This window comes from Sander vitreus, chromosome 20, assembly GCF_031162955.1.
Source record: "Sander vitreus isolate 19-12246 chromosome 20, sanVit1, whole genome shotgun sequence".
NCBI classification, from domain to species: domain Eukaryota; kingdom Metazoa; phylum Chordata; class Actinopteri; order Perciformes; family Percidae; genus Sander; species Sander vitreus.
This window is the reverse complement of record NC_135874.1, coordinates 22,383,116-22,400,628: the sequence shown is the minus strand read 5'-3', so window position 1 is coordinate 22,400,628 and position 17,513 is coordinate 22,383,116. Positions and strand designations below refer to the sequence as shown.

General features: G+C 39.6%; 1 protein-coding gene across 2 annotated transcripts in view; it reads right to left on the bottom strand.

Annotated features, from left to right (window-relative positions):
- Positions 1 to 17,513, bottom strand: part of sobpa (sine oculis binding protein homolog (Drosophila) a) — a 37,944-nt gene that overhangs the window by 7,890 nt on the left and 12,541 nt on the right. The window contains exons 4-5 of one of the 2 annotated variants that reach the window (XM_078277809.1): positions 12,902 to 13,053; positions 1,213 to 1,308 (exon numbers count right to left, since the gene is read on the bottom strand). In XM_078277809.1, coding sequence (XP_078133935.1) covers positions 1,213 to 1,308; positions 12,902 to 13,053 — 248 coding nt within the window. The remainder of the gene's footprint in view (positions 1 to 1,212; positions 1,309 to 12,901; positions 13,054 to 17,513) is intronic. The other variant, XM_078277810.1, reaches the window with a different exon arrangement.

Sequence of the window (17,513 nt, the reverse complement as noted above, 5' to 3'; positions counted from 1 at the left end):
ATGATGGTTATAATTACCGGGCTTACATAAGGGGAAACATATCTGGTTCATATCCTTTCCCAGTGTTTTAAATTGGCTACACTGTGTACCTGATGTCATCATTAAAACCTGAATGGAGCATGAAAAGTTTAAACTGTAGATAAAAGCTAAAGAAGACCACAGCTATACTCCCTGTAAGGCCGTCCTTATCACAGCCAGCCATCACCATCAGTCATTATAGATGTGACATACAAAGGCCATTCTCACTTGGCGAGGTGAACCTCTATCACACTATATTTAACAGCACGCACAGTGAGTAAAATAACTCCAGCTGTAAGAATGATGAGACAGAACTGGTGGATTGTGTTTGAATGTCACTGCAGCCGACTGGACCTCTCTTGAGACAAAATATCTCTGTTGGCACGTGGCTGTCTGGTACACTGGTACACGAGAGTTAGATGAGAAAATCCAGCTACAGCTAGCCTGTCCAAATGTAACAAAATCTGTTTACCAGCGTCCTGTGATTTTAGTGGGGATTATGTACTTCCTGGAGTCTCACCTGGTTGTCTGGAAACCTCACAGAGATGACAAGACTTGTCATGTGTACACTTTGGTTTTTGTATGGAATAACAAACGAGATGTGAAACCAGGGTTTGGTTTAAATAAGTGGTAATAAACTTGAATGTTCTTTTAAAACTACATTTTGTTAGTGGTATATATAGTACAACTACATTGTCTTTTAGTTGTGATAAAGGGTCCACCAAACTTTTTTTTCTTTCACTAAATTATGAATGATCTATGTCAAATATATATCACAACTCAATGAATATAAATATAAATAAGTAAATCCACACAATTCACCTTAGTTTCCTTGTCTGATAACTCCTAACAAATCCCCAACAAAAGTCACAGAATATGATGTATAATGAAAAATGAGCAAAGCAAATGATTACACATGAAAAAGATGTATGAAAAGCTCAAACTTAAATGTGTGCAAACCTTATGTAAAACATGAGTGCCGCTTGTGTGCTGTCTTATTTTTTGGGCTGACCTGAGTCTGATGGTTGATGTCTAATTGTACACTAATGCCCAAATATGAACCAGTCTATTGACATGTCAGGAAGAAATGAGTTGAAAATTATACACTTTTAACAAAGAACAACATCAAAACATATCTGTGCAGTAGCCATCAAGCTTAAACTCTATCTGGTGTTAAATGGTTATGGTCCTTACAAGCACATCGCTGTTTGTCTTGAAGACAAGCCTGGGCGTGTCCTGAGTAAAGCTGTGCTGGGGTAATTTCCCACCGAGGCCATCGTCGTCTCTCGCCTGGGGGGGGGAGAAATAATGGCTTCTTTTTACGAATGGACAAAATAAACAGGTGAACAGAGGCAACAAGGAAACTCAGAAATGGAAAACAACACTGAGAAAGATGAACAGAAATGGTGACTGCAAAAATGGGTGAACAGTCATAACACGATTCTCTGAAACAAAACTGTATGTGTGTGTGTGTGTGTGTGTGTGTGTGTGTGTGTGTGTGTGTGTGTGTGTGTGTGTGTGTGTGTGTGCATGCATGTGCAAGGCTGAGGAGTCTGCAAGACATTTAGTTTTAATCCTGTCTCCTAAAAATTACGTTCCTGTGTGAAACGAAACTGCATTCTCAATTCCATTTTGTGGGAAATGTATTTTGTCCTGTTTGTTTTTGACTATCACAAATACGTTTCTAATCAAAGATTGCAAAGTGGGGGGGAGGTCGAGGTAGATGGACAGGTCGAACAAACACGGGACTTTCACCCAGGATAACGCTGTTTGTGTCCCATGTGCAACCAGAAGTCAACGTTGACTTATTTTAACTTACGTACATAATACAACTTATCTAACATACTCAATTTATGTCACGTAAGCTACTTCATTTACGTGCGTAACTTGAGTTACGTAACAAACATAGGCTATTTATTTCAACCCCAACCACAATCTTTTCCTAACCCGAATTAAGTCGTTTTGTTTCAATTGACAACGTTAACACCATGTTTAAAAGGGTGACCGTTTCACACGTCAGTGTGTCTGCTGCTGGTACGAGGATGTGTAGAATCCAGGAGAAAATAAATTTCTTTCCAAACGTAACTGAGAATACAGCTTAGTTGTATGGTAATGTTATTTTTTAGAATACAGGGTTGTTAGTTTCACATTCAAAGTGCTGCCTGCTACCACAGCAGTGTGTTCATTCAAACACCCATTTATTTCAGACAAAAATGGAAAATAAAACACATTTAAAATATAAAACAATTTTAGTAATCACACTACACTAACATGAAGAAGTTTAAACATATGGAAGGTTCTGATATTTGTAAAAGATCTTTTAATACAGATATTTGCAGAAGCACTAGGTTACCATGGTAAAGGGTACAAAACAGGAGCCATTAGTAAGTAAGACAGTCAGTAACTCTTCAGTCATCCTTGTAAACGTGTCTTGTATTGCCTCAATAAACTCAACAGGAGATTAGATACCATATTTGAAGGCCCTGTACACCCTCACAGGCAGATAAGACTTTTGCTTAGGTGGAATTTTGAAATATAAACTACCTGATTTCAATACTTTAACTTGTCATTGTAGGAAACGCACAGGTGTGTTACTAATACCATTAACCATGGCTCTGTTATGTTTGGAATTACAAGTCAGAGGTGGTACGGTTTAAACGATATGAACCAATTGCAGCATTGTAAGTGAATTTGTTTATACCTGTGCTTTTCTTACTGTGGCATATCAAACCGTTGTTCAGGAACAGGAAAACCTCCTGCTAATCCAACATGGGTGCCAAATTGTTCCAAGATTTGTGCTAGCTTTTTAGTCACCCATAGACATAACATTTACAGTCTATGGTCACACCATACTGTATACATAGCCTAAATGAGCTATTTTTATTGTGTTACATACAGTACATGTAGCAGTGTGCTCACAATAAAAACCAGCCATGATGACAGATGACGATGGCAGCCATTTTGACACTGTTTAGCTGACACCTCTGTGGTTATTTTCGCTAATGGTAAATATCTCAGCTGTCAGAAGTTCCTGATATCTCCGACTCTGAACTACAACTAAGAGGCAGACGTGAACGTTTCTCCCACCCGGCTGCTCTTAATTACGTCGAAACGACAAGACATGAACGCAGTGTGATTCAAATTAAAGGTGAAGGTTCTTCTTCCCTAACAGGTGCAACAAAGCTAACTAAGCTAAGAGTATGCATGAATGAATGTATGAATTGAGCCATACCATTAGCCATCGTTAATCAGTTTCTTAACTGCACAACATGACATGAAAGTGGGACTTTTTGTCATTTGAACAATGTAACAAGAGGTTAGTTAGCATTGCTAGCATGTTTTACGCACTCACTAATCATTGCAATGGAAAAAGTAACGCACGTCGCACGTCTAACAACCCTTTAAATCAAGAACACATTGTTCATGCCATGGCCACTTCATAGAATATGTTGTGCAGAACCTTGTAATGAATTGCATATATGAAAATAATACAATTTCAAATGAGTATTTTATATGAGATGGTTGTAAGTTGCTGTGTAATAAGCAGGCATAACATCACACTGCTCTTATACACCGTCTGACTCAGTACTATGCAGTACTTAGAGCTTGTTGGCTTGGAGATGAATGTAACATTGCTAAAAAAAATGAAATACTGTGGTTGACATTACTTAGTATTATTTGAACAGGGGAATCTCTGCACTTAGTGATCCTTGCCAAAAATGTGTTGCATGTTAGCAGTCAATATTTGACGGAATTTTACAGTAACGTTATGTATTCTTGGAAATAATAGTCACATTAGGTAAACTAAGTAGTATATTTAATTTGCTGTATAGTACAGAACAGTAGCTGTTATGGGTTTAATTCACCATGCTGTAGTATACCAATACACTCCTTTAAACATGTACACCATCTGAAAATGAGCCACCTTCTCCTGCACTCTGTGAATCATCCATTATGTGCAGAGTGAAAGCCAAGGCAGTCAATGCTGTTATGCCAGGTGTGGGCAATTTTGTTACAAAGAAGTTATTGGAGAAGCGTTGTCTGGAACGATGCCAAATAGCTTCTTTGTGTTTCATTATTAAATGAAATGCACTTTTATATAATATAGACCTCAGTGGGATATAATTGATTTGAATTTTAGAGCCACAGGGCACTGAGCCACTGTTATCAGAAATGGAGATTCAACCCCATGTTATACATGTTCATCGTGCCGTTTTATACTGAGCCTATGCCATTGACAGATGAGCCACTGGCCCGAGCAGCTCTCTTTCATATCATGTTACCTTTAAATTGCTCGCTGCAACCCTTGATTTGTCATGGGCAATTTAGCCACCAGCTCGGCTCATCTCTTGATGATACCAAAGGGCAATTCTGGTGTGTATTCTACATTTTCTTTGTCCAAAGACTAATTGAGTTTGCCTCTGCTTCCATCTGCTTCCCTCACCTCCAGGTAGGGTTTCCCATTCCAAGCATGACATAAGTCAAATATTGCTGTCTTGTGTGCTGCCATTTGTGCCAGAAAGGATACAGTGTAAGAATCTGAGAAGAACATTGTCCACCACTGACTTTTACAATGTAATGGGAGATTTTTAACAAGAGATTATGGGGGTCATGGTTATTTAGAAGCTGTCAGTACACTAAATGAAAAGTAGGTGTAGACGGACCCATTTCAGCTACTTTCTTTCCCCCTCACACACAAATACACACATACGCACCATGTCTCCTCACAGACACATCACACGGACACGCTCAAAGATAGGTAAACACACAGAAACATACGTGAATCTGGGCAGGCATTTGAGAATACACACACACACACACATACACATACATATACACACACACACACACACACACCTTTGTGCTATTATTCTGTTTCCAGTTTGTGCTCTGACCCTCTGGCCCTGCGCCAGTTCATTTGCATATTGTACTAATGAGGTGTTGGCACTGTGGACGAGGCGTGAAGCCCACACAGGGAGCCACACACAGATAAAGGAGATGGGATTACGATAGATAGATAGATAGATAGATAGATAGATAGATAGATAGATAGATAGATAGATAGATAGATAGATCAACACTTTGCCTGAGCACACTGGGGAAATGCAGTTTCTGTGCCAGTTGTGTTGTTCTTTTAAGGTGCTTTTTCCTTATTGGTGATCCATCACGCCAGCAAACTACAGCTGCCACCCAGCTGAAGTTCCTTATATGAACGACAGAGCAGGACATCGGTCGCCTAGCTCCCCTCTGGCGACTCCACCGTCCTGAGGGGACATCACACCAGCTGCCAATGTGCTAGCTTCCATCTGGGCACGGATACATGTCCAGGTGTGTGTGCCCGTCACCTGCCAAAAGAGCTGCATTTCCCAAAAAAAGATGCTCGTAGACAGGCTCTCCAAATCCAAAGACAAACACAGCCGAGCGCAGCTAGGGCTCATCTCAAATCCTGAAATGAAGGCGCAGTCCTGGCACTACGCATATGACAGGTGAGAAAACACACTCTTCCAACAAAAAAAAGTTTGTTTTTACTTTTTATGTTTTGAAAAACCATCCCAACACCAGTTAAATTCTGCAAACAGTGCATGTGCACACAAAAAACAAGAGTTTTTCCAGGGTTGTTTGGTAAGGGTAGTGGTATTTTTGGCGCTTTAATAAGTATAAGTATAATAAAGAACTGGAAATAGGAACAAGGTCAGCATTTCAGTTCTTTAAAAACAAATATATAGCTGGTTTGGAGCTTTCGTTAGAACAATAAATAGATCTTTTGAGCATATTGCTGGCTATCATCTATAATGTTGTTCTTTATTGCAGGAAGGCCAATTTCCCTGTACTAAATGCCATTTTTAAAGGTTGTAGAAAATGCTATTTTCAATATAAGTCAGTCTGGAATAATATCTTCTTCGCATGTTGATTGTGAATTGCTGAATTGTTCATGGCGATTCACAAGGTCGCAAAGAGTATTTCCTTGCTTAAAGTCATCATCACAACACACAATATGAAATAATAGGCTATATGAGGCGTGCCTGCAAATTCACAAATAAGGTACATTCTTCACTGCATCTGAATCTAGTTTACCACACCTACAAGTTTGAAAATAGACACAAAGGCATGGCAGTTTCTGCGTGTGGCTCTGCTTGTACAATCTCAAAGCCTAGTTAGCCAGAGTTACTTTTATCTTTATTTAAGCTGAATGGCTGGCAGCTATGAGATAATCACCTTCCTCTCTGTGCCCTGAAGCTGTGTGTCAGGCAGGCCTCAAGTCTTCCTAGTCTGAGCTGCAATATGCAGACACATTACACACTTCATCACACACACATTTCCACAAGCACATTTATACATATACAAGACACAGTCACACACATACAAGCTTATACACACTCTTCTCTCTTATTCATTTTGCGTGCGTAGCCTCCTTGGCAGCCGATGGAGATGCAAAGTAAACTGTGGAGTGTTCAGTAGCAAGGAGGCAACCACGGTGTGTGTGTGTGTGTGTGTGTGTGTGTGTGTGTGTGTGTGTGTGTGTGTGTGTGTGTGTGCGCGCGCGCGCGCGTGCGTGCGTGTGTGTTTGAAGTGATGTGACATTTCTGGGCTGACATGAAGCGGCACTCTGCCCCCTCACGCCTGTAGGGAGCTCCTGGGGAAAAACACTGATGGAGGTCTGGGGTCTCCTGGGGGGAATTTCATGGTGTGAACCAAAAAACCCTGCGCTGCGGCAGAAACGACCTGTAAAACTGTCCTTGTTACCTGCATCATGCTCTTTTAAATATTGTGGAAACAGAAGACATGGTTTATATGTTTATTTGCATGATGCAAAAAGATATATAAAGATAAGTAAGATAAGTAATAAAATGTGATCCTTACGTACGCCACTTCTTTCTATCAGGATTTTAAATGAGTCCTCCCTCTAGCTGCTTTTCAACCACAACATACCAGCCTACAATCAACCAGGAAGCATTCTTTTTCTTTAGAGTATTTCAAGCCCAAAAACTCCTGGACACAAACCAAACTGCAGAGAAAAGCAGATTGTTGGAACTATTGCAACAGAAACAAGCTAGATTTCATCACAATCAATGTCACAGCAACAGACCTGCATGCAGCATTTAACCCTTGTGTCAACCAGGGCCTGTTTGAAAAAGTTTTTTATATCAGAAATATGGGTTTCTTTCAACTAAATTGCAGAAAATTAACATGGATGCATGGATATATGTTGTATGGGTTCCATACAACGTTCTATGCAGGTACAATTAATGATTACTTTCATTCAATTTTATAGCATTTGAAAAAAAAAGTTTAAATGGTTTTAAAACAGTATCGTGACTAAACTTTGACGTAAACCAGTCTGTGATCCACTCAACATCCTCGGATCTTAACTGTTAGTCAAAATAATTCATAATTTCTACTTTTTTACCTCAAAAATGAGGTATAATGTCATATAAATTCGGTTTATTGACCATGAATAAAGACAGCTTTGAAAGCTTTTTTGACAAAAACTTAAAAAAAAAAAAATAAATGGCCAAAAGCGTCGCAAAAAGCGTGAAACACGTCAAAAAAAAATTTTTATTTCAATTTTGACCCGGTAGGACAACAAGTTAATGGTCGACGAGAAGACAACACAAGGGTTAAATTCCAACCTAAATAATGTGGACGATATGTGTCATCATGTATAAGGCTGAGTGACTCAATGAGAAAGCAATGCCTCCTCTAACCTACACCTTTTTGCCACCATGCTTCACACTCACAGAAGGTAATTCATCACTGCTAATTGCCTAACTTAATCTTGGCAGTGTGTCCAATCAGCGTGCATGTTTATCGGTGTATGTGTGGGTGTAAGATAGCGGGAGAAGCCGTACGGCTGCGTGTAAAAGCATGACAGTTTAGCAGCTTCTACCTACAGCTGAAAGCAAAACTCCGCCCTACATTTAAAGTAATGCTTTTTAATCCCCGAAACTGTTCAATATCATAAATGTTGAACACGTCAATTCTCAGTGAACTTTCACTGTTGTTATACCACCTCAAACTGGCTTTTGCAGAGCACAAACCAGCAAAATACACACACCCTAAGTTGCAGCACATTACAAAAAGAAAAGAGCCAAGCTATGTGTCTGGATCAATAGTGGACAGTCAAAAAGTAAATGAAAGTGAGCAGGCAGAGTGAGGAGACAGACAGGATGATTGAATAGTGCAAGCTGCACCTTCCATACAAACTAATCCAGAAGCTTAAGGCATACAGTAAACAGGCACATAAGTGATTAGCCGCAGTTAAACTATCAATCATCTTTCGCCACACACAAACACACACTACATAATATAGAGTTATACAGAGATGTGAGAAAGTAGCAACCATAGTCACCCTAGGAGGGGATTGGGTTTCATAGATGAGGCAGCTGAAGATATTTCATGCAACATAATGCCAGAGCTGTTGCCCACCCCCTACATCCCCCCTCCTCCCTTGTCTGCTCTCCCCTATCCAAAGCACACGCAGACATGAGATATTTCTTTTCAGCCCTGACAATATTTTTTTTTCTTCAGTTGGAAGCCTGTAGGCCGTGTTGTTGTGGCCAACCTTGTGGGTGAATGAGAAAAGAAACATGTGGGTATCACTTACACAAATGGCCTGCATGAATGTGCGAGAGCCAGACAAAATATAGAATCTGAGCCGCTGTGGCAGAGCAGGCCTTTCCTGTATTTGTGATGTTTGAACATGTGCATTCTGCTGATGGATGAAGGAAACATCCAACATGGCTGACTGGCTTCTAACCGGATGTATGTATTTCTATAAACTGCACACAAGACCATCTCCAAGATTGATTTTCTGAGAAATCGGCTGGATTGCCTAATGTTGGTGACTGCACCTAATTTACGAACCTATTAACTTGGCCAATTTAACAGAATTCTCATTATTTCTTGATGCAGAAAAGTTAATAATTTTAAACTAAAGCATATGGTCAAAGTGGTTTGACATTCAAACTTTGCCAATTTCCAACCGGCTCTGTGTCACTGCAGTGTGAGCAGTAAACACAGATGAACTGCGCCCACTTCCCTCCATGCCGCACTGCCCAGAACTGAAAAATGCCGCTGGATATCGCAAAACGGCTGAAAATCAGCAAAGTTTCACTGTAAGCTTTGTTAAAATGTGCCTTCATGTGTGCATTTTAACCAGTATGTTGGGCCAGTCCTGTATTAGTCAGTGCAAGCTGCAGATCAGGAATTATCAACAGGTCAGAGTCTTATGATGGAGCATTACTGATCATGTATTTGTCATTTATTTTTTCTTATTCACAATATGCCAGTATTTGAGTGTCTTAGCTCTTAGAGAAGAATTATGGCCAATGAGCCACCAATGGAATGTTTTGAATTTTTCAAAATAACACCCCTAATGCAAGTTGTGTCTAACTAAACTAAAAGATAATAAAGGGAATTCATCATATTATTGCATCAAGAACAGTTACTGTAATGAACAAGCAAGCAAGTGTGTTTAAAGAACCTGGACTGCTGATTTGAATCATATGATAATTAAACAATAAAAATGCAATATTAAAGGTATTTTGGAACTATTAGTTTTATAGTAAATGTTATGTTGCTTGATGCCCCCTGCTACTACTATCAATATTATTATTATTAGTCATATTTCTACTATGACTGTTGCTATTATTACTGTTATTACAGCTACTTTTAATATCTCTACTATTACTATTATAAGTCAAATCTCTACTAGTTGACTTTTTTTTTTCAACTATACCTTGCATGAAGAGCTGTCACCGCAGTGAGAGGACTTGCTTTGAAATGTATGTCAAAATTCTAAGGCTAATCAAGAGGAGAGCACAGACAACTGGAAAGATTATTGCTGAATCTTTGTTTTTTTTCCACTTACTTTCTCTCTTAGTGTACCTTAAATGCCACCTCATAAATCTTCAATATCTTCCAGCTCCACTATCCATAAATATGTCCGTCATAAAGTCAGAGCATAATGCAGAGTTCATGATATCATATTGGAACTAAACAAACTGTATGTACTTTACAGAATATACTATATACTGTATAACGATCACGATTTGAGTAAGGGAAATGCATACATATTTGAAATGACTCTGTCTTGATATATATCTTTATATGAATATGTTTAACTGTAGATAAGGCCCATAGATTCATAGCAGAGTGTTTTATTTACATCTGCTTTACATTCAATGTCATATTAAGCAGCCTCCTTGATTAATCTCTGTTTGATTTGGAGCTTCCTTGTCAACTTTGTTGTGTCAAATGGCATAGACTTGTATCTACTTTTTTTCTGACCTTCTCTGAAGCTCAGAGATCAAAATAAAAGCAGTTGAAGCGCTGCGTTTTAATCGGATATGAAGCTCTAAAGCTCTTGCAACTTTCTGTCGCAGACAGTTCGCGTTCTCCCACGAGGTTTCAACATGTCAGAATCCTCTTGTCATCACCAGAAGAAGACAGATCATTTGTCATCACTTCAACATTTAATACAATGACAACTAGAAACTTTCTATAAACGTAAATGAGCTAAAATGTTAAGGTAGAAAATGGAAAACACATAGTATGAGCAACAGTACAGTAGACGCAAGGCTCAGCTTGATTCTCATGCTTTGGGAAAAAGTGTCAGAAAATAAAAAGAAATTGGATATCACTAACTGAAATGAACAGACATACTCTAAGTGCACCCCTACTTATTCCTGCTCCAGTGCAGTGCTTGAAAAGTGATTATGTTTAGATGAATAACTGACTTCAGGACAGACAAGCAGGAGAGTAAAACACGTTATACTCACAGCGTAATTCCTTATATATCCCAGCTTTGGTACAAGAGAGAAAGGAGATTGTTTAACTACAGTCATCAGGGGGGGATGAGAACACAATAACAACTTTGATATTTGCTGTCTTGCGTTGTATGCACCACAGTGACCTAGTCATTTTGGAGTTGACTGCCTAAGGTGTTTTTTTGTAAAACCCATGATTTATTCTCAGTGGTTTCTGGTTTTCAATGTATTATGTAGGCTACTATGCATTTTGTATTCAAGCCAAACCTGAAAAAGTAATGAGAGGGAGTTTTTGTTCAAATTACCTTTTGATGTCTTGATGTCAGAATTAAGCATTATACAGTAATTGCTGAAACTACAACAGATAATCTCCTGCTCACAGTATTACAGCTATTCTACCAGATGTCATGAAAGCTTCATTTAGCTCTGTCAGAAGCAGAATATAGTGTGTGTTTATAAAGAGCTTACCAGATGATGTCACATTTTCTGGCAGCCATATTAGAGGCTCCCTGCGCTGATAGATGCTAGATGTGTACCCACTGAAAAAGTCACCAAACGATTCAGGCATACTATGCAAGCGTCAACACTTAAGTTAGCAGCTAGCTAACATTAGCTGTGAAGGGTTAAGGTAAGGGTTAGTTTAAAATAGCTACATCTCGTTACTTATAAGGTTATAACTTACAAGTTCAAATAACTGTCAGTGTGTTGACACCTGCGCAGTAGCCTATGCCCGTGTTGTCGTTTGGTGGGTAGGATCTAGCATCTACCCTCTGCTCTTGCTCCAATACAGATACAGTAATTGAACTTCTGAGCTTTGCTATCCCAACAGAACCTATTAGACATTCATTATTTGTACTCTTTTTACACATTAAAATGAACACTGCAAACTCAAATAAACAGTTTTTGCGTGTAAATACTGTTAGCAACTCAGCTTGTACACCAGAGTATCACGTTAGCTAACCGTCAGTTTTACAAATCTGGTTTGCCCCTTAGTAAAGATAGGTATTAGCTACAGTTATAGGTAGCTAGTAGTTGTCTGTTATCATTAGGATTGGTTGGTCTGCTAAATACTTTAGTCAGTTGTCTACAAATGACAAGGTTTTTTCTCTCCCTGAGATTAACTGAGATGACATCTCAAGCTACAGTTTAGTCTGTGTATAGCAGTGCTAAACTTGGAAATAATGGAACCTTATTGGGCCTTTGGCTTTTCCGCCTAGTATTGTGAACATTTTGTTAACATGAGTGTAATGTATGAAAAAGCAAGTAGGCAATTGTTTCCCCTCCAGAAGTAAATCCATTAAATAAAAAAATAATTACTGGAAATTGGAAATTTAGCTTTGACACTAAAATGGCAAATTGAAACGAAGTAGTGTTGTCAGTGGGGTAGTTATGCAATTTATATACCATGCATTAAGTTCTCGTGTTCAGTACAACCATGAGTACAACTTAACCAAACTGTTTTATTTCAGACCCAAGTTCTTAACACTAGCATTGCCGAAAATTGTTTACTTGCCTAAACTTGAAGAAATAGTGCACCATTTTGGGAAATATGCTTATTCATCAAGAAATAGTTACACCAAGTTACTCCCTGTAAAACCACAAATTATCGGTTTTACATTACTGTTTATGTTGTGGCAAATGAGATATATTGTGTTGATTGTGAGCTTTAGCTACTACTGTACCAGTCTTTATGCTAAGATGTGCTAATGGCCTCCTACCTCAAGCTGCTTACACACACAGACATAAAAATGGTATAAATCTTTTGGTCTATACTCTCTTGAATATGTGTATTTCCCAAACTGTCAAACTATTCCTTTCAAAAGCAAAAACATTTTCAGCTGATGAACACTATGACAATAGCATCATGTCCAATTCATGCTATTCTCGACGATCGTTCACCACATTGTAACAATACATTGCAGACTTACAAGTATAGACTTATTTCATGCTTGTTTTATGAATTTTTTTAAACCAAGCTGTCAATCTTATATTCTCCTCTGGGACTCACTGATGATCACATGTACTTGCAAGGAGATTTGTACATACTGTATCTGCAAAGCCTCTGAAAGATGTTATATAAAAGTATCCAGATGATAAGAAGGAAGGAATCTTACCTTGTTTCTCTTAAAATAGGCTCTGCGGCAGGCGGCGAAGCACTTCTCACTACAGAAGCTCTTCAACTCACTCCCCATGCTCAGAGAATAGCGTTTGACGCCGACCTTCTGGCACCAGGCGCACATGATCTGCACATTGGATGCATCTTCATCTAGAAACAAACAATAGTGAAAGTGAGTTAGGATGAGGCTGAGTGTATAATTTATTGGGGACAAACAACTGTTCTTTCCCACATTATCGCTTTGAAAACCACAGACCATTATCCTGGACATCCATGCAAGGTGCCATCAATGGATAATTCCAAACATTTTTCAACTTAGGCCTTATATAAGTTTTTATTAAAGCAGAGAATAATAACACACATCCAACAACTAGATGTATTAAACACAACAACCAAAATGCATTAACTCCACTGATTCAGCCCAGCTGCAGAGCTGGTTAAATCCACTCAAGACTCAAGCCACAAAACCACTGCAGGATTTATAATGAAGGCCTGCCATGGGTAAATGTAGCCGAACCGGATGAGCCGGGGACATGGGAAGATGCCTATTTGTGGCTGTGCTCTGTGGGTATTAGAACCTGAAGTGGACACAAGAATGTACTTGACGGGTGTTTACTCGGAAGAAGGCTCTGACAGAAGGTGTGATCTCTTTTAAATAGTTCTCATTACATGTTGTGTGTAACATACATGTCAGGTGGGTAAAAAGTAAAAAGTTGATTCAAGAAGGTATTTGTAAGACAATGTGGACCACTTCTCCCTGACTGACAAGTTATACAACTCTGATCTGAACTGACCTGAACACCCCCGCCCCCCATCCATTTACCACAAACTCTTTTTTGTTTTGTTTTGTTGTTTTGCCTTGTTTATCCCCAAATTATTCATGACAAAGACACTTTGAGGGCAGAGAGTACCAAAAAAGAACTAGAAATAATTGGCACAGTGAAACAAATATTCACATCATATACATAGAATGGAGTTCACATGAAATAGACATTGAGTAGACCTATAGGGTTAGAGCTATGGGATGTAAACAAATTGCATGGTGATTGTAGACAGTTACTGTGTTAATTGGTCAAGTATATAGAAACTAAATAAATAATAAATGGGCACAGTTAGAAGAAAAAAAATGAGACAGTGATACAGTAATTAAGTTTTCTTTAAGAAATTACAATATAAAAGTACAAACTATTAAATAATACATGTAAGAAATAACAGAAATAGAAAAAATACATGTGGTATTAAAGGTACAATATGTAACATTTCTGCATTAAAATGTCTAAAAACGACCATACCTACGTTATATATTTTTTTGAGTTGTGTTCTTACACTATCCCAAATGTTTCCACCAAATATCAAACCCAGAGAAATCAGTTATTTTATTTTCAGACACGTCACGTTTCATTTAGTCGCCCGTCAGTGGCGTCATATAACCTTACACCCTCTAGTTACTCGTAACTTCCGTCAAAACACGGGCACACAGATGATATGTTCAGGAGTAAATGTAAATCACACAATGTCACAGTAGAAAATACTTGTAACCGTAATACTGCTCTTTCTGTAACAAGGCATCATTTTGTGATTAATTACATGCCACTTTGCAACACAGTAATACAACAGAAACCTTATTTATTGATACATATCAATATCGATCAAGCTTAACGTTACTACAATGTGTTGGTTGACAAGTAGCTAACGTTAATGCTAATGCTTGGTGGATAACATTATAGGGTTACAACATCGTTCAACATGCTCATAAAGTTATTTTTAGTATGATTGTTTTGACCACGGATAAAAGCAGCGCGGGGCTAACCCACGAATAAGTTCACTAGTAACATTAGGTTAGGTTAGATAGACTAATCTAATGCTAATTTAGCCAGCTAGCTAGCACACCCTGGTCTGTCTGCCTCACCCAGCGCAAAGACACATCATTCGGCATGAGTGCTGACAACACTAGCCAGCCAACAGCCACCCAATATTACAGCAATCCTTATCTGGCCAGCACTTAACATCAGTGCCAGATGCTAACAATGCTAACGGCATTTATGAAGCGTTGGGAAACAGGCCATATCATAGCCAGGCATCCAGCCACAACAGCAGCCATCAACAACGTTAGCTGCGTCTCCATCTAGCACTACCGGTGTTCGTGCCAAAAATCTCCTCCCTGCCGAATTTCTCCCCCCTTCGCGTTTAGCTGTCTTTACAGTTAGCTAAATTAACCCGATAAAAGGTGGGTTAAGCACCAAAACGAATAGTTAAGATTACAGAAACGTGAAGGGGGAGATCGTTCTGGGCAGCTTGGAGATGTTCTGCTGCTGCACTGCTGGCTAATGTTAGCTTGCTGGCTCACTAGCTAACTGGTCAGCTAGCTACCAATACAGATCAAATCAATAAAAACGTAATTATGTTGGGGACAATGTAGTTATTTTCTTAGAATGACATGAATAAACGTTACTAAACGTAATGTGAATAAACTTGAATGGGTGCACTTACCCGTGAACAGCTATGTGTTTAACAATAAAAACTACAACTCCCATAATTCCACACAACTTCCCAACGTCATCAAACGTCTGTGTTTACCAAGGGGGTAAGCTTCTCCTCAGACCACGAAACTACTATGGCGCCATTTTGATGCTACCAAGCCATCACCTCCCGTTAGCGTTCCACTCCCGTATGCCATTCATTTTGGCGCCACTTTGACAGCGAATAACTTTACATCTGAAGCGTTTAAAGACTCTATTTGTCCATTGTTCATTTCTAAAGAAACACAACAATGTATAAAAGGCTCCATTACCTTGTACCTCACGTTATGGCTCCGTAGCAGACGTTTTTGTAAAAATAGGCTAACGATTGTGTCATAACCACGCAACTTACCGTATAGTACAGGAGACGCGCGCAGGCAGTTTCGTCTCACATTAGCTGTTTAAGTGTAATTACTAATGTTAACTAGCATTTTAGTTAGCAATAATTAGCCTGTGCCATGTTATCTCCTTACATATACCTACGCTCTCCGTCTCTGCAATAATCGGAATGATTGAGATTTCTCTTGGCACAGCTACCAGAAGACTTACAACTTTCAGACACGTTGCTCACGGCACATTTACGTCGTCTCTCTCAGTTGGAGGCTGCGCAGTAACGCTCAGCCATCACCGGAAAAGTGCTTCTAATAGCCTTCACTGGTCTCCGTCCAGAGCAACGGGATCTGTTGGTCCATTCTTATATACTGTCTATGATGTTTTTCATACCATATCATAGGAACTACAGCTCACGCAGCTGTAGTTCCAATGAGACAAACTGTACGGGGACCGAAGAGGGAAAAGTTACATAGTATGCCTTTAAGAATTATGGTTAGCCCTAACTCAATTCAAAGTAAATTTACAGTTGACCAAAACATATCCCTCCTTCAAAAGAATTAAATTTTGTCCACAAAAACATTTTTGAGAACAACAAAATGTAATCCATAAAAAGCGTCAAAAGCTAGTTCCTTGTTTTAACCTTTGATTTAGAGGTATGTGGTCAGTGTGGGCAACACATTATTTTAACAGATCCTCAGTGACATGCCTCTTCTTGGGTAAGCTGACTGCTGGTGATAAGCTGCGGGCTTTTAGTGCCGTCACTGTTACTGTAAGAGAGAACCTCCGAGATTCCCTCCAGTATCTCCCAATTATCACATTATGACTATGCGGGTGTGAGGGCGAAAAAATGCAGGCCCATTAGTCTTTCACCCCCACTCACCTCCTTATCGCACGCTGGCCAGGCTTTTCACCTCTTGTTGAGCTTAATGGATCTATGGGGCCATCAGATTTTAAGTAAAGACTAACTCACAATTAAGGAAATAACTCCCAGAGGCCCTAAAGATAGCACAGTGGACCTAACATGCATATTTTATGTCTCTCCTCTCCTTCTCTCCTTCTCATTCCTTTAGTCTCTCTGCCTTTTTGTGTCTATCTGGATTGCTGCCCACTGATAACATTCTGGGATGATTGGGTGGGTGGATCAGGGTTTGTACATTGCTTGGAATAATGTCTGTACCACAGTGTAATGAACAGGATCGAAGGCCAACATCTTTCAAAATATCTCAACATTTTCATACAAAGAGACATCTTGAGGTGGAGCTGTTTTTGTTTTCCCACGTCCTGGCATCTCGTAACAAGCCCATCTCACATCTGCACGAGGAGGGAAAAAAACTCGCCAGTAATTATGCTGCCTCCATACTAAATGCCACCATCATCCGCCGGTACCTGCACCTCAAAAGGTCCTTTGTCAGATTTTGTGGGGCACATGAACATGAATAATTCAGCATATGTGTGAAGGTGGGGGTGGGAGGCGAGTTGAAGGGGGTGTCGGCCGGGTGGTGGGTTGGTGCTGGGCTTTAAGTGGGACCACACCATCTGTTTCCCCGCCTAGGCAGGGCCAGCGGGGACTCCTCTTGGGCGATGCCAAGGTGGTCCGCTCCCTCCGCCGGGGCGTACCAGCCTCCTGTGCCACAGCAGACGCAAGGGATAATGAAGCCCTCTGTCTGGCCGAGGAACGCGGACATTTCCTCAGAGAGTTGATGGGGTTATATTGACACTTGGGCAGGTGGAGGAATACAAGGTGTACAGCAGGTAGCG